The sequence below is a fragment of the Parasteatoda tepidariorum genome, chromosome 1 (assembly GCF_043381705.1).
Source record: "Parasteatoda tepidariorum isolate YZ-2023 chromosome 1, CAS_Ptep_4.0, whole genome shotgun sequence".
Lineage (NCBI taxonomy): Eukaryota > Metazoa > Arthropoda > Arachnida > Araneae > Theridiidae > Parasteatoda > Parasteatoda tepidariorum.
The window spans coordinates 69,703,653-69,725,227 of record NC_092204.1 but is presented as its reverse complement, the minus strand read 5'-3'; the positions used below and the strand labels follow the sequence as shown (position 1 = coordinate 69,725,227).

General features: G+C 30.6%; 2 protein-coding genes across 2 annotated transcripts in view; one reads left to right on the top strand and one right to left on the bottom strand.

Moving 5' to 3' along the window:
- The window catches only part of LOC107452421 (dihydroorotate dehydrogenase 2), a 126,217-nt gene that overhangs the window by 51,641 nt on the left and 53,001 nt on the right, over positions 1-21,575 (bottom strand). The gene's annotated exons all lie outside the window — the stretch shown is intronic.
- Positions 1-21,575, top strand: part of LOC107439017 (protein bark beetle) — a gene marked incomplete in the record, with an annotated part of 89,256 nt that overhangs the window by 16,717 nt on the left and 50,964 nt on the right. Inside the window, 1 exon segment of the mRNA XM_043038855.2 lies at positions 18,950-19,134. Within this exon segment, the coding sequence (XP_042894789.1) occupies positions 18,950-19,134 (185 nt within the window).

Below are 21,575 nucleotides of genomic sequence, written 5' to 3'. Positions count from 1 at the left end.
AGATGTCTCTCTATATGTTTATCAATTTTTTTTCTTTCAATTTCGTGCGTTCTAAATAAGTCTGCATTTTAATTCTTTATCTGTATTTTGATAAATTTTATTTGTTTATAAAAAATAATAGAAAATTAAAAAGAAGAGCTTATAGAAAATACAAATGTAATTTGTGTATTTTTAAAATTAAATTTTTTAATCAGCTAAGAAATTTTTTAACGATGGCAAGGAATTTGATTGAGAACTATTTAAAATGCATTATATTTGTTTCTGTAAAGGAAAATAAAATGCAAAAAAAAAAAAAGAATAATTCAAAAACAAGTTCTATGTAACTAGAACGATCCGTGATTAGGTTAATATTCAAGTTCTTATGAAATATCCACATTTTCATTATGTGGTAGCATGAGTTTTTATTGCATTATTTCTGCTAGTTATATAATCTAATTAAGCTAATTTGCTAATAGCATTTCATGTAGCATTTTAGCAATAATGTGATAGTATTTTTTTTAGATTGAGACGCAATTGTACAGTGAGTGATTAACTGTAAAAGAGCCAGGGTTCTATCCCCGATAAAAGCATAAAATACGACTTGGGGACTCTAACCTATGATCCGTCTACCACTGAGGATATTTCACGTCAACACTGTGCTCGGTACAAGCCGGGTGTAGAGTTCATATCGACTAGCCATCACTGGGATTCGAACCCGGTTCACCTCATTGGAAGGCGAGCACACTATCCCCTGATCCATCACGGCTCTGCCTTTCCTATCATCAACTTTTTGAAAGAAAGAAAAATATTTATTTTATTTGGGAGACTCCACATTTTTGCTTGCTCGCTTCGCTCACCACCCCCACAATTACTTCTCATTCACCGATTCTATTTTTTTAAAGTAAAAGTCGATATTTTTCGCGAAAACAAGGAACATTTTATAAATGAAACATGTAACTTTAATAATTTTATGAACTAAAATAACTAATTGGAATTTCGGAAAAAAAGAAGAATGCTTTAAGTTTACCAATAAAAATTGCCATTTATTTCAGTACGTTAAAATTTAGCGCTGTTGTTGCACATTTGTGAACCTGCATAACGGCCCGCATCCTAAATTAGCGGCAACTACGCTTACGAATTTTTGATTAAAATAAATAATACTTCATAAAGCAGAAAGTTTTTTTAATAACATCTAATACTAATAAACAAAAATTAAAATACTAAACAATGTAATTAATCTCTATTTTTCAGTTCGCATTTAAAGCTAATTAAAGTTAAAAATATTTCACCTTTTCTAAAAAGAAGAGCTCTTTCTTTTTATTTTCCATGGTCGTGAAAATTTTCTTCGAAGGATCTGCCATCATATAAAATAGCGTTTCTTTACGAATAATATGTTATTTTAATGATTATTATTTGTTTGTAAGAGTTACTCATGACAGCTTGGTTCAGCGCCTTTTATGCTGATTCTGAAAATGGCGAAAAGCGTCAATATGAAGAAAAGCCAGTTTTATGAAAATGAAAATCATTGTTGGGATCAAATTTTTGATTAAACAGTTTTTAAAATGCTTAATAATTTCTTTTGATTAATTGAATTATTTGTGAGTTCTTAAGTCCAAACAATCCTTTTCAACAGGATGGTGAATACAGTTTAAAATTAAAAACCTTGCTTCGAGTTTAATACACTCAAACTGTGTCTTTTCAATTTTCTTCGGCGGAAAACTTCCCCAAGAAACTCTTAACAAAGTATTTAACCGTTTAAAATACTTATTACTTTCGCGGAAGAATTGATGGTTATTAAACTGACCGCCATGAACTACTTAAACTCTGAAAGCAAAGATAACCGGAAATCTTGAATAGGCAAAGAAGATGCATGGCTGGATTTTTTAAAACCACCCTTAATAGTAAATCTTTCCTTTTTTTTACCATTAATCTTCATGGGCTATTCTTTATGCATTTTATTTTTTTGAAGGAATACAATGCTTTCTTTAAGTAAACTCTCGCCCTTTTTGTTACGAAAGGTATCTCTTGCGTTAGGCAGAAGGGAGTTGCATAAAATAATTACATTGGTAGGACTAAGAGAACAAGTTTATATAATAATAACTTTTCCAACTCTTTTCTTTTATCCAGATAGATTTGGACTAACAATAGGCAGCTACATTATTCTTTCTTTTTTTTTGATAGAAGCTATCATCTAATATAATGAAACCCTTTCTTCGCTGCTTCTACTGAAAATAAAGAGCGAAACATATTTTCGTTTTCTAAAAAAATCGAAGAAAATATTTTTAAAAGCAATGGACCTTAATGGTCAAACCCGACTAATGAACCAGCGATATATTTTACATTATTTTATAACCGACGTTGAACAGCCAACCGAATTCTGAGTTTGCGACTATCATCGTTCCACTCCGTATCCTTATAATTTCAAACTCAACCAGGAAGACAAGAGAACTCCTGGAGCATGCATTGGGACACACTAAGCCATCTTAGAGGACTTTTTGATGGAATTTTGAGAGAGCACATGGGAGAGGAGATTACAAGGAGAAGAAACCACGGAAACTTTCCACGGTTAGTTCGACGGTAAAGGGATTCTAACGGTCATCGCGGCTCAACCAGGGATATGGATGGTGTTTTCAATAGAAATGTAAACAATAACAATCTCGAGCTCGGCACCTACTCTAGTTCCGGTTAAAAAGTTTGCAGCTGCTTACTACATGTTATTCTGATAGGCGATGTTTTCAAACGGATAATTTTGTATTCAATAAAAGAAATAAATTAGATAATTTCTGAGCTCAAATCTGCCAAATTTCATAAGATAATAATGTTAATATGTAATTCTGGTGAATTTGAAGTGAAAACTTGTTTCAGTTTTTTAAAGTTAAAAAAGGTGACATGCTTGCTAGATTTTGAATAACTCGCTTTTTTGGCAGTCTTGATATGGCCTCTTTCCATAAGTTTATTACTGTTTGTTCTTGTTGCAAGCTGTGAACCATCTTACGTTAGTGTTAACACTTTTAGCATTGTAAACACCAGTATTGTTAACATTGTAAACACAAGTAGTAAGTAATCAAATACATTGTTTGCAAGAATCTCAAAACACAATGATGCCAAATGGCTTTAAAATACAACGGAAACAGTAATCCAGAAATTTAGGCGGTGCCGAGCTTGCAGCGTTCCCTAGTGTAGAAAACACCATCCATAGTTAGCACTCGGTTTGTTGGGAACGTTTTTAGCTGCGACGTCTGAATTCCTAGTTAATAAATGTATTTCATATAAAGTTGACGAACTCATGAAAGCTGAAATAGATCGGGTTCTTTTCAAAAGATGGTATTTGGCTATCCTCAAAATTTTTTAAAAAAGCTTTCGTAGAAAAAACAGAGGGAAAATGACCGCGAAGTGTCATAAAAAGAAAGGATGGAAGATTCTTACAATTCCATTTTTTAAGAATATTATCAGTGAAAAATGAAGCATCTACAACGAAAACAAAATTTTGAAGCTCAATTTCGTGAAGAAACGTTTCGATCTATAATTAGTTAGTTTGTAGTTAATGGCGTGAAGAATTAATTGTATCAAAAATTTGGTTAATAAATAATGATTTTGTTTTGAGTTAAAACAAGGGTGGCTATCCTTTTTAGGAAGATTCACAATGTGGCTACTTGGAAGAGTTATACTATCTGAAAAAAAGAAATTGTGCGTTCCGCCTTAATCTTTTCAAATATTCTTAAATATATGCATAAAAAGGTGAAAATGTCTTTTATAGCTTGGTTATAAGGTTTTTCGCTCGTGGCATTTTATTTATGTAAGTTTAAGAAATAATATAATAATTAAAGCATAAGTGCAAATTTAAAGGTTCTATTATTAGTAAGCATCTTTGGAGGTTTAGACAGGTCGTATATAAAATGAAATAAAAATAACTTAAAATGTTTAATTCTAATTACTTTTTAAATATATTTAACATATAGTATTTCTTTTGAATTTGTGTTATTTTCCTGAAATCATTTATATGATAAGTTCTAAAAGATGTTAAATAAATGGAGTTTTAGTTGCTTTATCAATTCATCTTTAACGATAGTTAGATTTCATTATGCGCATATTAAAATAATGATCCAAAAATCCAACCAATTATAATAAAAAAAAACTCACAACATCGTTTTGTTAAGAAATTAAAAACTATTTCGGGAAAACGGTAAGAATTTCTTTTATCTTAAACTTATCAAACCTAGCACTGAATCAATCCTTCAAAATGTAATTTAAATCCATTATAGATTGAAGTATTGTTGACTTTGAGAACTAAAACTCCAGCATTAAAGCATTCTGCCTAACATCTGCATTAATGCATTTTGCATAATTCCTACATTAACATGTGTTAATCTTTTTCCTCCAAAATCAAGGGGGGAAAAAGCTAATGTTTGCTAAATTTTATGTCATAGCGGCGTGCATTAAGCTAAAAAAAATAGTGCGTGGAGTCCCTCCGCTCGGAAGAATTTAAACTTCGTAACCTGCGACGTTAATTGTAGAAGAATCAGCTGTCGTAGAAGGATCACTAGTTCTATTCAACGACTCATTTTCCTGCTCCGCTCGCTTCCGTGCTCTATAATAACGGTAATATTGTGCATTTTATCCCTCGTGGACCTCTTGAACCAGTGGAAGTGCTTCTGGTTGCCTCATCGTCTCGCCCTGGAAAATGTATTTGTATTAATAATGTATGTGAATGCGTCATACATAACGTAATTTCAAAAGAGAAAACCTAACAATCAATTGATATTCACAAGAGACGTACCTTGACATAACCTTAAATCCGTCGCATTGTCCGTGGGATTATTTTTACGCATTTTTTACAATTGTTATCCACTAAATTTGAAAAAAAAATACTACCCTATTAAATTATATGTGCATCAAAACAAACTAAAAAAATATTTATAGAAAAACAATACTTTTATGCTAGTGAGAACCAAAACAATATGGAAATGAATGAGGGAAAACTGGATCCTACCACGTGATTTCCCGGCCAATAAAAATGTAGCGTTAAACGTTTAACGCAACCTTGTTGGAAGTCGCATAAGAAGTATAACTTCAATAAATTTAAGAAAGCCAATACATTTAAAAATTTTAATGCCAGAATTAATATTATAGCAATGATGAAGAGTTGTTACCAAACATTGTTGTCTGTGGATTTTAAATTTGTAGCTTCGGGTCAAAATATGTAGGAGTTCATTGTAGTTCGATTAATTGTGCCCAGGTTCGTTAAAACGAAAGATAAGTTTGTGGGTTAAACAAATGTGACTAATGCTTAGTTTCCAAATATCATTAAGAGATTCATAATTTTAAAAGCTCTGACTTAAGTTATTCATTTTCTGTTTTAACACTAGAAAGACTGAAACTTAGTATATCCTCTATATTGCCTAAAAGCAGTCAAAATAGTGAAAGAATAACTAATGCGTAAAGAAATTTGTTTAAAATTAATCTTTAATGTTTTTTACATTATTTACAGTTATATAACAAGTTATTAGTAAATAGTAACAATAAAAAAAATTATATGTAGCGCAAAAGTCTCAAAATTCTAAGATATCGTGTCATTATATACTTAATTGTTTTTCTAATTGAAATTAAAAAGCAGTCAAAATGACTTCCTTGGTCAATCTAGTGTTAATTATTTGCATTATGACAAATTTTACCATAAATGTAGTGTAGAATAGACTTAGAAATGGATGATGTCTCTTGGGGAAGTGGAAAATTACAAGGTCAAAAACTATTGTAGGTGCTGAACAATTACAACATTGAATTCATATTGTAGACCGGATGTTCTCTTTTACCATTAGCAATCTTAATTACTGAGTATTTTCATGTACGCTGGTGCAACGTAATTCTCCATACAAATCATCTTACCTTGATGACACTGGAGTAGGCTAATCAAGCCATCATAAACGTTATCGAAAAACCGTATAATCTGAAATTTCGATATTATTGAAGCGTGACGGACTATTATCTACCCTTTAACAGCCGAGGAACGGTCGTTGATCATTTTTAAGTCCGATTGTTCTTGCTAAGTAGGTTACTGTAGCTGTCAGACGAACACGAGATTTCGTTACTGATTCTCTTCCTCAGAACGACTCATTAGAAGGCGAGAATTACATCAGGTATTATTCTACGAGTCTGATGAACCTTCAGAGGAACGTGTCTGGAGGTCCATGTATCATTCTTTCACTCCGCCCATCCTTTCGTTTTCATTCTTTTTTTTCAGGATTACCCGTCATTTATAGGGTTTCCGATTATTTCTATCAGGAGATCGCGTGTTTCTGGATCAAATTCCAAGACCAGTGGAGTATGACCTTTCCATTATTCGACCGGAAGGTGCAAGTACACTTAAACGCATTTCCGTCCGTTGTTGTCGGCAAGATAGTGATGTATTTTCTTTTATTCGTTTATTTATTTTTGGCTGAAGCTGACGAACGTGAGTGCCATTTGAACTCCAACTTTAGTCAGGGACAGCTAGTTTTGGCCGAGATCTGATTATCAAAGATGGAAGTCAAGAGACCATGACCGACATCCCCTATTTGGATTAAAACACTTAATGTCACTTTTATGTTTGCATTGGGTGTTAGAGTAGCTAGTGGAAAATTCCAAATTGTATTTTAATGAATTTCTATTGGCTAAAGCAAGTCTGAAATTTAAATTTTTTTTCTTGAAGTATGAAAGAATTTTGTATAAACGTTTTAGACTTTTTTTAAATGAATTTAAATAGTGCACATTTTTTCAGAAATTGATTTTTTCACCCAAACAGATATAAGCCCAATTTGCAATGAGACTATTCGTTAGTCGATATTACTAATCTTCTATTACTGATTACTATTACTGATCTTCTAGTGCTTTTCCGACTAGCTTCAAACTGATATTTTTTTTTAAAGTTTGTACTAGCAGTTTTGCACTTGGTACTGACAGTTTTTCTCCTAAGTAATTTTATTTATTCATTTTCATTTATTTATTTGTTTTTACGGTAGGATAAAATTCACTCTTGTTCATTATAATCATTAGTAATTTCAGACAAAACTGTTTATTATAATAGGATTTGGATTCAAAATAGCCAATTTTACATTATTAGTTTCTTTAGTTTTCGTTTTAATACATTGTATAGAAGTGTGTGAGTTGTTGAGATAAGTAGTAAAAGTGATTTTTATGGAATCAACATGTCTCACATTTTAAAAAGTGCCCCTCATTTTGAAAAAAAAAAGGAAAAAAAATTAATGAAGCTAAAACTACAAATGCTTGTCTAATTATAAGGCTTTATTAAGCTATTGTGAATGCTGTCTTTGTTGTCAGATTAGTTCTATTACCCTTAAGCATTTTAAATAAAAATAAATTAAAAAAAAATAAAACTAATTAGTTTCAATTTTGGTTCCATGAATATCGAAGTGAGAGCTTAGTAAGTTCTGGACGGATTCCCATTTAATAAAATATTTTGCGAGACAAATTAAAAAAATCTAGAATTTATATTACTTTGAAAATGCTGGGGTCTTTGAAAGCAAATGGTCTTAGCGAATATCACTTCTAAATGAACAACTAAGATGCAGAACTGACCGCTAATTGCTTAAAATGGAGATTTATTGTCCGAAATCGCCCAAACACTGTGCTGAATATACCCTCGTGTACTTTTATTAATTACACAGTAATTCATAAACACGAATGTGACTAATTAATTTCTGCAAAATAAACCCTTAAATAATATTTATAAATTATTTTATTATTTAAATTTTATTTATTATATTATTTATTTTATTATATTATTAAAATCTTAGTTAGATAAAATACAGGTTCCATATCTTGGATGCTAAAGTGATAGTTCATGGCAGCCTTTTTTGCTGTTTGCGTTTTTATTCCTCTTTTTTCCGTTTTTTCACCAGTCATAGTTTTTAGCATTGTTTGATTTTTTTTTACTTTGAATATGTAAGTTTTTTTCTTGCTTTGAACTTCGCTTAAGGTTGCTCTGTGATAAACCTGACATCTTATTAAATCCATTATTAAAAACAGACAACAACTACTAAATTATCACTTTAATATTATAGTGTGAAATCTTTATTCAATTAAAAAATTAATTGAATTGAAATATATTTCATTTTTAAATTGCATTGCTAAAATTCGTAAACTGTTTTGTTGAGTCTACTACATCTTCATTATGAGCTTAAGTAGGCAGAATTCAATTAAAACAATCTCAGACTAAAAGAATTTTCATTTATTTCATTTCATAATTACAATTTTCAACCCTTTTGTTTGGAAATCTTTGGCGGAGTAATTCTATTCTTAACGTTAATTCGAAAAATGCCGGCAGCAGTCCAGTGCCACCTACACAGGAAAGCTTAAATCTGATAAAAGAGTTGGACAATGAATGGAAAACAATGGAAATTACGGTTATCCCCCCGAAAAAATGATTTCAAGGTTCCGCTGGACGTGGAAAGACAGAGAGAAATTGAATAGAATTACTCAAACTTGAATTAAAGTGGACCTTGAACCTGAAATAAGAGTAATGGAAGGTGGGGTCATACTAACTTTACTTTTATTTTTCTAAATTTGCATTTCGTTGAAGAAATTTTTTTTAAATTTATTTTCGTTATTTTTAATGTGAATATAAGTTTTCGCACTATATCTTATCCTAAAACTTGAAAGCTGTTAATATGTACAGTGCGCAAAAGAAATAAAAAACGGACCACACTTAATAGCGTTTGATCGGCTCTTAATGTTTTAGAATTCATTCTTAATGATTCGAAAGGGTAACCTGAAATATGCTTATTAATTAGTGCAGACGATATTTTAAGTTACGAAATCAGACGCATAAACGTACTTTCTTCGAATAAGCATAGCTATTTTTGACGGATTCGGATTTCTGACCCCCAAATTATAGCGCCTTAAATACCTGGGAAATTCGAGAAATAAAACAATTTTTTTTGGCACTTTACTGCTCACTTAGTTAATATGCACGTTGCCTAGATAATCCGTAGAATAACTTTTTTCTGCACCTTAACAACATAACATATTTCTGCAACATAACATATAACAACTATTTAACCGTAACAGCAACACAACTACTTAATTTACGCAATTTTAAAAAATAATTTTTCCTAATAGTAAAGGTAATGTATTAATATTTCAAAAAATTGTAATTTATTATAACAAAAAACTTGAATCATAAAATAATTGCGTCCCTTACTGCACATAAATATATCAAACAGATATTTAAGATCTGGTAGAAAAATAGTTTTGCTTTTAATTTCTGAGAAATTTTTTTTTTATAATTTTATTTTTAGATTTATATAGAATCATAAATAAGAAGAATTCTAAATGAAAATTTATATGGAATTAAAAATTAAAACTTTCATAATAAACGGAAGGGACATAATTGTTTATTAAACAATTACATTTTTTTGAATGTCAATCAACAATACATTTAAATTTCATAAATTTTGAAAAGGCTTTCGACAGTTTACACAGAGAAACACTGGAAGTTGTTGAAGTACTATGGAATTCCTGAATGTTTTGTAAACTTATCAGAAATATATATGAAAAATTACAATATGCGAGTTATCCATGCCGGCCAACAATTCGAATCTTCCAGGGTTGATTTCGGTGTTAGACAGGGTAGTATACTTTCTCCAACAATTGTTTTAAATTGCTACTGACTGGATTATGAAAATATATCAGAGAATAAAAGGGGTAAAAGATGGAACCTTGCTGAATACCTCTCCGATCTTGATTTTGCAGACGACTTATGTTTACTGACCAACCCTCTTCAAGATATGGAAGCAAACACAAACATTTTAAACGTAGAGGCAAAGAAAATGGAGCTTATTATCCACCAAAATATAATTAAAATTTCGAAAATTAATCAGAAATAATTAAAGGACATATCTTAGAAAGTAATGAACTGGAGGAGGTAAGCAGTTTTACGTATCTTGAAAGTATAATTATCAACGAAGGAGGAACAGATGAAGATATACTAAATAGATTAAACAAAACGAGAAGCAGTTACGCTATTCTCAACAAATCCTAGAAAAACAAAAACACAACAAATTCAACAAAAATTAGAATTTTCATTACTACTGTTAAATCTGTCCTACTATATGGATCTGAAACATGGCACTGCAATAAAAATCACATGAAAAAACTACAAGTATTCATTAACAACTGTTCAAGAAGAATCTTGCGTATCAAGTGGTTTCATAAAATATAGAAATCCTTAGAAAAGCAAAACAGAAACCAATTGATCTGGATATTTAAAAAAAAAAAAACGTAAATGGAAATAGATTGGTCCTGTTCTACTTAACCCACTGGCGGTTAAGGAAATGGGCAAAATTGGGAGAATGTTTCTCCCCTACACACAGTTCCCCTATCAGTTAACATGGGAAAACCGGTTTTGCTATGCAGATAAGACTGCAGGTTAAAATGCGACTTTTTACGTGCAGAACCGTCAGTGGGTTAAACCTGAAAAATTTAAAGTAAAACATGTTTTTGATTGGGACCCTCAGGGCAATAGAAAAAGAGGAAGACCTAAAAGTACTTGGCGCAGGATGATTGTAAACAAATTGAAAACAATAGGAAAGACATGGAGAGAGACAAAATATCTGGCCACAAATAGAGTGAGATGGAAAGCTATGATAGAAGTCCTATGTTCCAATTCGGAGTGAAAAGGAATATGTATGTTATCATAACACAGCTTTTAACAAGAAAAAGCCTATTAAAAATCAAAATGTCACAAAAAAAGTGAAGTAAATAAAACGTAATTTAATTGTCCGAAACTGGATGAGGTTTAAAAAAGTTTTTCAACATCAAATTACTGTAACAACTAGTGGGCTGCGACCCCTGCTCGCTTACGCCCGCCAACCCCCGAAAATTGCTACGTAATCTTATATGGTTTGCCTCGCAAACTAAGCTCGCTTNTAACATTATACGTGTATAGCAAGGCACGGGACCTAACATTTCGTTCACTATATCCGGGAGTTCACTATAAACCGTGTTCACTATAGCGGGGTTTGACTGTACTAAACAATTAAAGGACATAAACTTAGAAAATAGTAAACTGGAGGAGATAAGCAGTTTTACGTATCTTGGAAGTATAATTGACAACAAGGAGGAACAGATGAAGATATACTAAATAGGTTAAACAAAGCGCGAAGCAATTACGCTATTCTCAATAAATTCTGGAAAAACAAAAACACAACAAATTCAACAAAAATTTGAATTCTCATTACTACTGTTAAATCTGTCCTACTATATGGATCTGAGACATGACACTGCAATAAAAATAACAGGAAAAAACTTCAAGTTTTCATTAACAACTGTTAAAGAAGAATCTTGCGTACCAAGTGGTTTCATAAAATATAGAAATTCTTAGAAAAGCAAAACAGAAACCAATTGATCTGGAAATTCTAAAAAAAAAACATAAATGGAAATAGATTGGTCCTGTTCTACTTAAATTTGAAAAATTTAAAGTAAAACATGTTTTTGATTGGGACCCTCAGGGCAATAGAAAAAGAGGAAGACCTAAAAGTACTTGGCGCAGGATGATTGTAAACAAATTGAAAACAATAGAAAAGACATGGAGAGAGGTAAAATATGTGGCCACAAATAGAGTGAGATGGAAAGCTATGATAGAAGCCCTATGCTCCAATTCGGAGTGAAAAGGAATATGTATGTTATCATAACACAGCTTTTAACAAAAAAATTTTGTGGAGTTGTTCGAGAATAAACCCATTAAAAATAAAAATGACACAAAAAATGAAGTAAATAAAACGTAAATTAATTGTCCAAAACTGGATGAGGTTAAAAAAAGTTTTTCAGCATCAAATTATTGTAACAATTCTTAAAGGAAAAAAAATTAACAGGTTTATTCTTTGACAGCGGGATAATTTTTTTTTCTGTCATGGGGGGAAGTTAAAGCGTGTCACACAGAAAATTTGTTAAGAATTTTAGGTATGACGTCATTCGTATGCAACTTATCATTTTATCGCTTGTGCCAAAAATAAACCTTGATTTGTCTCTGAATCACCTCTTTGTTCTTTTTTTCTTTTCCAGGTAATCATAATTTATAAGAATGTTTTCTACTGTGAATTTCATTTAATGGACCGCTGATTCAGTACGCTGTGGAAAAAGATTCATTTTTTATTTCGATTACTCATTCGATTTAAATTTTCCGTTGTTAATGATGCATAGAAACCAGAAGATTTAAAAATCCGTTTTACGTAAAAAATTAATCAGTGGAATAAAAAAAAAATTAACAAAAACGAAAGGAAACCCATGTGATATGTAAAGGACCAGGAAAATAATTAAATTATCGGCCTGCTTGTCTCTGCTTTTACAAATTTTGATTTTCTTGGCTAGATACACTGACCCTGCAGGCTGTGGTATAATTTTTGTAAGTGACCAGTGAATAACATGAATTCACTGTTCTTCCCTTACAATGGATTTTTTTTTAAATTTTAAAACACGACTTTATACTTTTAAATTGAAATTAAAAAGGGCAAAAAATTAGCAAAAATAAAAACCCATAAGGTCTCAAAAAGTAATGCTAACAGGAAATTTACGCGAGCTACCTTCGATACCATTGTTCCACTTACTCAGTTTTATTTTATAAACTCATCGTTTCGTGGCTCTAAGAGAGTTTCATGCACTCGCTGTTGTTTTATAATAAAAATTCTTTAAAAAGTTTTCGTGTAACCTTATTTTCTTGAACTTTGATTTTGTTTACCAAAGCCACAAGCGTATTAAAGCTAAAATGAAGAAACTGGCTTTACAATCTACATACGAAACCTTCACTGCAATCTTTGAATTTTTGTGGCATAGTTCTTGCGGTTAAAGCATTTCTAAAAAGTAGTTTCTGGAGGAAAGTTTGATCTTATGGGCAGTCAACAGTTTATATACTTAGTTTAAAAATATCCTGTAGTTTTATAAATCAATAGTCACTGTGTAACTCTCAGTTTGATTTAATTAGAATTGAACACCAACATAATTATTTTACATTACTGTTTATTACATGAAATAGAAATATTATGGAATTGATTAGTTAAATAACACATTAATATATGTATTTTTAACAATCATTAACTGCATCCTTTTTTTTGCGAAAAAAATGAAAAGTTACTAAACAATATTCTTTTTTTGTGCATGCAAGAAAAATATGTCTAATAAATGTGCTTAGTAATTAAAAAGGAAGGATATTTACTAAAGTTATAAAACAGCTAGATCAACAGCCAATTGACACATATCTGTCTGGCATTATTTACATTGGCTAAAAGCCACCTTTTTTGATAATAAATTAATATACTTAAATAGACAAATAACGAACACTGTTATTTAGACAGAGGTGATTGATTGTAAAGAGACGAGTTTTTGTTATGCAGACAAATATGTTTGAAGTTTATGGATTTTAGAACGAGTTTGTAGCAGACTTAACCAATTAAATACCGATTTATTTAAATTCTAAACTAGAATGAAATACTTAATTTAAACACTGGTGTAAGGTTCTGATTAAGTATGATAGAAATGTTGTGGTGGATTAACAACTAAATCTAGCTTGATCCCTAAACCAATACATTGTTATTTATATGATGTGATAATTTTCAATTCATTATCTCTTTCTGTATTAAATTGATAAAAAAAAATATTTTTGCCATTGCTTTTTACTGATTCAAAATAATGCATGACGAGTCATTGAAGCGTTTGGGTTAGTTTCAAATAAATTATTAAAAACTGACAATAAGTGCATAGAAAGTACTAGAATCGGGAATTATTAGGAATTATGGTATTAGAATTATTGGGAATTATGGTTTCAGTAAATTATAATGATTTGTAACTAATGTAATTAATATTTACATTTCCGTTTGTTTTAATTTTTTACACGATGTGAATTTATATGAAGTATATACAAATGTTTTGCTGCCAGAAGATATTTGATAAAAAGATGCCTTATTTCTGATAAATATAATTTTTTTGTCTCAATAAAATTGATTTGACTAGATTTTATAATCATATCATAACTGTAAGTGTAATGACAAACATAAATATTCACAAAAAAATACGAGTTTGATCATTTGCTTTGCTTGAAAATCAAGAAGTTATATTTACTTCATGAACATAAATTGAATAGAAGAAAGTTATATTTTGTGGCTTTTCGATTCCGACTATTTAAATTCCGGCTTCACTAAAAACATTTTGTGGTTGACTTTAAGCTAAACATCAATTTATTAAGCAAAATATCTTAAGAAAGCTATTTTCTATTAAAAAAAGATGTTTTGTAAACAGCTTAGCCAATGTTTGGAAGCAGAAGTTTCAGTTTATTTTTGGGTGAACATATAACCGAGATGCCTTTGTGATTTTTCTTATTTTTTTTCAATGTTTTTATTTCCCATTAAACATGCTATAAAACAATCTTTGTACAAATTTTCCGTTGGGGTTCATTGTGCCATTTTAATTTGTCGCAGTATACAAAATTCTGATTCTTTTATGGCATTAAGAATCTACATTAGATATTTTATCCTATGCAAACAGCTTTTTAATCTATTTGTTACTGTAAAAGCCCGAAATTTGGTAAATTCTAAGGTTTGTCAGTAAAACCTAAGATTTTCCAAAGTAGATTGGTAACTTCAAGGTTTTATTGTAAAAGCTTGGTAAAAACCGAAATGGAAAAATATACAAGCATTTTTTGGCCTTTTACCAAGCCACTATGGTTGAAGATAGGTTTTACCCGTAAAACCAAGGAATGACTAGATTTCGGTTCTTTACTGTAACAACTGTAAAAAATCCTTAGACTGGTAAATTCTCGGTTTTACTGGTAGAAACTTAGGATTTACCATAGTTGTTTGAAAAATCCTAGGTTTGTTTGAAAAAAAAGGCTCGGTAAGAGGAATGGGATATTAAAGCGTAATTTTGACTTTTGCCAAGTCACTTTTATAGAAACTAATTTTCACCGGTAAAACCTAAGAATTGCCAGACTTCGGACTTTTACCGTAACACATTAAAACATTATTCTATACATATAAATACCATTTTCTTATTTTCGTCCACTAACATATTCCTTAAAACTTTCATCGCGACAATGGCGTGCCTTTGTCCTACCCTCTGCGCTTAGAGTTCCCGCGGCACTAAAATTGAAACAAAACGCAAATTCCTTTAAAATTTGTTTATTTTACTTTAAAAAATAATAATTATTTAAAATTATGAAGTCTAAAAATATTAAAAAATATCTGGCTAACAAAAGCATGAATAAAAGAAACAAAACATATGACGAGATAAAATTGGGTATAATATAAAAAAAACACAACTACTTCCACTTAGTAGGAATAACATTTACCATGACGCAATGCTAAATTCTATGCCACTATCCACATAAATCAATTATTAATTAAAAATCGAATATCAATTACTTTTTCTTATAATGCAATAAAATCTGGCGAGTAGCTATTTAAACGATCAAACACTTCGTTTGTTTATTTGTGGCTTGAAGTTAGGCTCGCAGAAAATGCCGTTCATGGGTTAAATTTAGTAGGAAAAACACAACCTGTGACGTAGACTATAGTATACCCAATTATAAATAAAAGCACGGGACAATTTATGGAACATCAGAGAGTTGATGAGTTTTGAGGAGAATAGTTTTTGCTTTTGAATTTAAGGTTTATACTAACCCGTTATGAGTTTTTCTATATTTTTTACAAGGTTATTACTTACCCATTATGGGTACTTTAATTTTGCTTGTTTATGCGTGATTGTTAAATAAATATGTTTTTATAAAAAAAGAACTGTTTCTTAGTATAGCTTGATTCGTTACACAATCAATAACCATATTGACTAATATAACAATAGAGCACAGCGAATATTCCTAGAAGACGAGTTATCTCGTCCGTCACGATGAAAAAGATAAGGGTTTACATGCAAACTAAACTATAATATTAAAATAAAAGGTGTTTTTTCTGATGAATGAATTTCAGATTAGTAAACAATGATTATGATTAAAAGAAAAATAATCCGATATTTTTATCTTCCTCAAAACGNTAGCGTTTTATATAATATAGATATCAAAATAAAAGGTGTTTTTTCTGATGAATGAATTTCAGATTAGTAAACAATGATTATCCTTAAAAGAAAAAATAAACCGATATTTTTATCTTCCTCAAAACGTATATTACGACAAAGCTCAAACCACAAAAATGTTTCCACTACCTTACGAACTTCAATAATATCGTGTTTCGCATTCACTTGACCGATTTCCATGAAGATTTCACAAGGGATGCGATGACATCATGCAAAAAGTAAAAAAATAAAATAAAAATAATAAATTCGAGAATTCATTTTTCTCTCACACCGAGTTTACCATTTTTTTTCTCCACTTCCGTATATGTATTTTTATCAGTCTAAACAAGAAGCCATTACAAGATAGCAAAATCCCTTCTTCGTCCAGGTTCATGATCCATGAAGTGAAGCTTGTGTCCTCCGAAAACTCATATTTCTACTTTTCGCAATGGCTGGGTCACGTTTTCTGCCTTTTGTTGTCAATTCGCCGTTTTTCTTGGCACTGCATCCTTGATTTTACTAAATGTGAAGAAAAAAAAAGGTGTCTCCACGGTTTATTTACCTAGCTAAACAGAACCACTATTAAAGGGTTAATTTGTAGTAGCGATTGTCACCTTTAATTTAACATTCAATTCATCACAATATTTGGTTCACTTGCGTTTTTTAAAGGCATTAAAATACCTTTGGTTTACTAATGAAAAAGCTGGTTGCGCATGGATTTGTATGCAGTCTCGTATTCGTAACCGTAGCCAGTCAATGAAAGCAACTTATTGTAGTAGTAATGTAATTAAATTGGTTATACAATACTAAAATGGCTCAATGATGAATTCAACGCAACGTAAAGGTTACAAGCTTTGTATGTGAGCAATCATCTAGAATTCTATTTAAAATGTATTGTCTTTTAACATTAAATTAGTAGAAAACATTGTATTCGTATTTTTTTATAAGAAATTTACAATAAGATTTCAAATTTTTTATAATTTGTGGAACATATAATATGTTGTTAAAGTAGTTAAAGTATAAAAATTAAGGTATACATTTTGTATAGAGTTTTTCTAAAAATATCTTATATAATTTTTAAATAAATAAACTGATTCTTCCATTTCTTCTTATTGGCAAAAACATTTCTTGTAAAGCTGTTTTCCTCAGCAGAAGAAATAAGTTATAAGCAAATATCTTTTTCATTAAAATAAGCTTGATTCCGCTACTTGATTTGACGAAGATAGAAAGCACATTTAAAAATTATTTTTTCTTCATTTGCTTAAAATCTAATTTACTTTCAAGAAATTTTAAATTTTTTTAAATCAGAAGCTCAAATATTACTTTTAACAGTTAAAGTAACTAGTTTATTTTGGGGACGAAAAACATCTGATACAAAGTCTTATTTTCCTTTAATAGGAAAACATTTACTCATTTAAACCTTAAAAATTGTTGTATATAAAAACACATATTAGTTTAAAGTATGTGTTAAACATACATATGTGCTCACCGTTGGTACCCCCTAAAATCATGAATCTGCCACTTCAGCAATCACAGATTCGTGCTTTTTGTGTTATACCAACGATATTTCCTATCAAAAGTGTTTTTTCTTCACGAGTCAAATTCTGAAGAGAATAAAAATTATTAATGGTACACATTTATAAAAAGCCAAAAAAAAAAAAATTCTATTCTTTAAAGTTTGAATAGAATTTTATAAAATATAAATTATCGTTTTTCTCCTTTATACGATGGTCACCCGGAAAGTAAGTATTTCACATCCCATTAAAAAGAACATAGCATAATTCCCTGAGAAAATTTAATGCGAAAGATACAGTAATATACACTCTGCCCAATGAATTAGAAACCTCAGATTAATTTCTTATTCGACAGTTTGCATTGATGACAGCCCAAATTCAAACAAGTATCCATTCTGCAAACTTCTGGAGTGCATTTATGTCCGGAGCTAGGCGTGCATACTAGGTATCTCTAATATTAGTACGCCATGATCCAGAGAATACAATACATTAGTTACGCAGACTTTAAAGTACTGAAAATTAGATGTAAGAGAAGATTTCTGTCGAATTTAACTTGCCAAAAAGTCATAAACATTTTCTATCGGTTTAAGAACTAGGGTTTGCGGCTGTAAGGGAAGGCGTTAGAAGCCAAACTGAATGCTTCTGGCACTATTCATAGTTGCATTATCGTTCATGAAGTATTCGTCATTCTTTGAGTAAAAACCTAAAGTTACAGGAAGCACTTGATCTACCAATATGTACAGGTATTGCATGGCCTTTTATTCTCCCTCGGGAAACATCAGGACACCAGCAAAACACACCCCACATCATAATACTCCTACCAGACCCTTGAACGCCAGTGAGCATTTAATAAAACTAATGCTTTTGAAAGTATTTTTTCACGTGCAGGAGCAGATAGAAGTTGCAGGGTGCCTTCTCGCTGGAGTTGTAAATTCGCTGCTACAGAAGTCTCAGTGGGCACTTGACCAACCACCTGATAGTATCGATCTTGCTCCCGGCAATTTATCTTTCTTCTTCCATATGAAGAAATTCCAGTACGTACTTCACTTCCCCGCACAAGTGAAAACAGTTGTCACAAGCTGACGCCATTCTCAGGCTTACCGCCTGAGAATACCTATGATACCGGGATGCAAAAACTTATCCCTCACTTTGACAAGCGTTACAATTTCGATGGTTCTTATGTTGAGAAGTAGTTTTTGAAATAAATATTTCCAGATAATCACATTTTGATCCTTTTCTTGAGCCATGCGGTACATATTTCTGGATGACCCTCAGATGCATTGAGAATAATTAGTATTATATTATTTGTTTATCATTTTAAAAATATGCCAATTGTTAATTTAGTTCTGTTTCAATGCTATGTATTAAGCAAAACCTTTTTGCAAATTAATTATTTTATTTTATTGTAGGGTTTTGAAGATCGCAAAATAACCTTCACTCGGCTGGTTGACAGACAGATTTCCTGGTCGGATTCAGACTTAAATAGATCCAAATGGCCAGAAGTCAGACTAGTAGATGGACATTCCATCTTAGAAGGCCGTCTCCAACTATTTTACAAGGGACAATGGCATTCTGTTTGCACGAATTCCAAAAAGTAATCATTCATGTTTCTATAAACTATTGCTTAAATGTAGTTGTACTATTAATTATGTCATTAAGTTGCTTCTGTGTCATTCAGACTTTTTTTAATTTTTTACTTTAAATGGAAATAACCTCTGTTACACAGACAGACCAGTTGAATTTTAGTTTAAAGCTGCTTCATATAGCATTCAAGTAACTGCTGTGGCAAGTTGTTTTAATATCAAGTCTTTTGTCTTGCCTTATCTGATGATCATTTCAAGCCAAGTGGATTTGTGGACCCCATGTTAAAAATTTTAATTGTGATTCAATTTTATACAAAGTGTCTAACTAATATATGTAGATTATCAGATTGTGATAAGAGTTAAAATAGCTGTTGTGACCAAATGTAATTTTATTGTACTACGTATCAGAAAAAATTAAGTTTGAACTGGTAAATATTTTAAAGATGCATCTATAGTAGATTACATTAAAAACCGCAGTGAAGATTTCAAAAGTTTAATATTTCTCGTTTGCCTGAATAAATTTTTAATGTACATTGAAAATGTTAGAATAAGTAATTAATAAGTTATAGTTTTTTCATTACTTTATTTTTTATACGTAAAATGCCATCCGCAAAATACTGAAATCGAACGAAGCACAAGCCTTAAAGTTGAGTGACGTTGCTAATAATTATTTGCTTATTACGTGAATAAATAAAAAAAAATCAATAACGACAGGTCGATGCAAATCGTAGTATGTTTGCCCTTTCTTCAGGTCAAAATACAATGCAAACGTAACATATTACCCGGTAGGGAAAACTGACAGTGGACGCTGCAGATTATCATAGCATCTGCAGACATCTTTAACACTCAAATTATTTTTTAAAAAATGGAAGAAAATTATTTGGTCTCATTTTTAAAATGAGTCGTAACTAATTTGTAATGAAAATTAAAAAAAAAAGCCAAATTGAGAGAACATAACAAAGAATAAAAAGTAAGAAAAAATATTCTTTTTCTGTAAGTTGATTACAGATTTACACGGTATAGGATTTCTCCACTTCTCTTTAGAATCATTGTTCATTCAAATTAAGCTTAGAAGATACGAAGTTTTATGTATAATGTATAAATATCTATTCTAAGTTTGCTATATATCTGCTAGTTCAAGCTGAAATTTAGATTTATGAAGGTAGCGTTGCAGATTTACTCCACTAGTTGCGCTACCGGGCATATTACCAGTAATAAATAACTAATACATACACTCTTAGTACTCATTCTACATAATAATTTGTATGGAAAATAATAAGGTACTGTATAGTTTAATGGCTGAAAATGTTCGCTTCTCTTAAAGCTTGCTTGCCTATATTTTTAACTTAACTCGTATGTTCAGTGTTCTACAAATATATCAGCCCTGATAACTTATAAACTGGAACGGTTTCCAAATTTTGGTCTAAATATGCATAAATAAACTAAATCAAAAGCAGATGAAACTTATTAAATAACATGTTATAACTTTGCATTTGGTTAACTATAATAGTCAATTTCAGAGAACGTTGCATAGTTATAAAGAAACAAAAATTAATTGATATCACTACAATATTACTTTTTGAGGAAATATCGTTATATTGAGAAATTAGTCCTAAATTTGGTTCTTTAAATTTTTTATCACATTCTGTATGGTATAAATATTATATATGCATTCTCCATGTATTAAAAATTCTATGTCTGTATTATAAATATCAATCGCATTTTCAAAATCTACTGTTGTTAGAAACTTTGTCGCGTGATGAAGTATAATATCGATCAAATTATTTGTAACTTTTATACAGTGGCCTTCTTAAACTGTTATACTTGATGCTTTATGGTTCGATTTGAATAGAAATATAAATTAACTTAATTCCTTATTAAAGTTTCACGGTGTGTAGTACATTTTGGTGTTAGTCAGCTTGATTATGCAATGCTGAAGTTCAGCTTGAACGGAAACTTGGATTAATTTAATTCTTTATTATAATTTCGCGGTGTATAGTTTGTTACAGTATTTTAGTTCCTTATTACTGTACCCAATTGATTACACGATGTTATGGTTCGATTTGAAGAAAAACACGATTTAATCTAATTCCTCATTAAAGTTTCATGGTATAGTTCATGATGCTAGTTAGACTTGATGTTAGTTACCATTTTGATGTTAGTTAGCTTGATTATACAATACTAAAGTTCAGCTTGAAAGGAAACTTGGTTCAATTTAATTCTTTAATATAGTTTCAGAGTTTTTAGTTTATTACGGTGTTTTAATTCCTTAATACGGTATCAAGTGAACCTTCTTAAACTTGATTACATAAAACTTGATTACTTCGTTCAATTTAACTCTTTAATACGGTTTTGCGGTGTATAGTTTATTACGGTATTATAGTTCTCTAATATCACGATGATTTGAACATTCTTAAACTTGATTATACTCTGCTGTGGTACGATTAGAAAA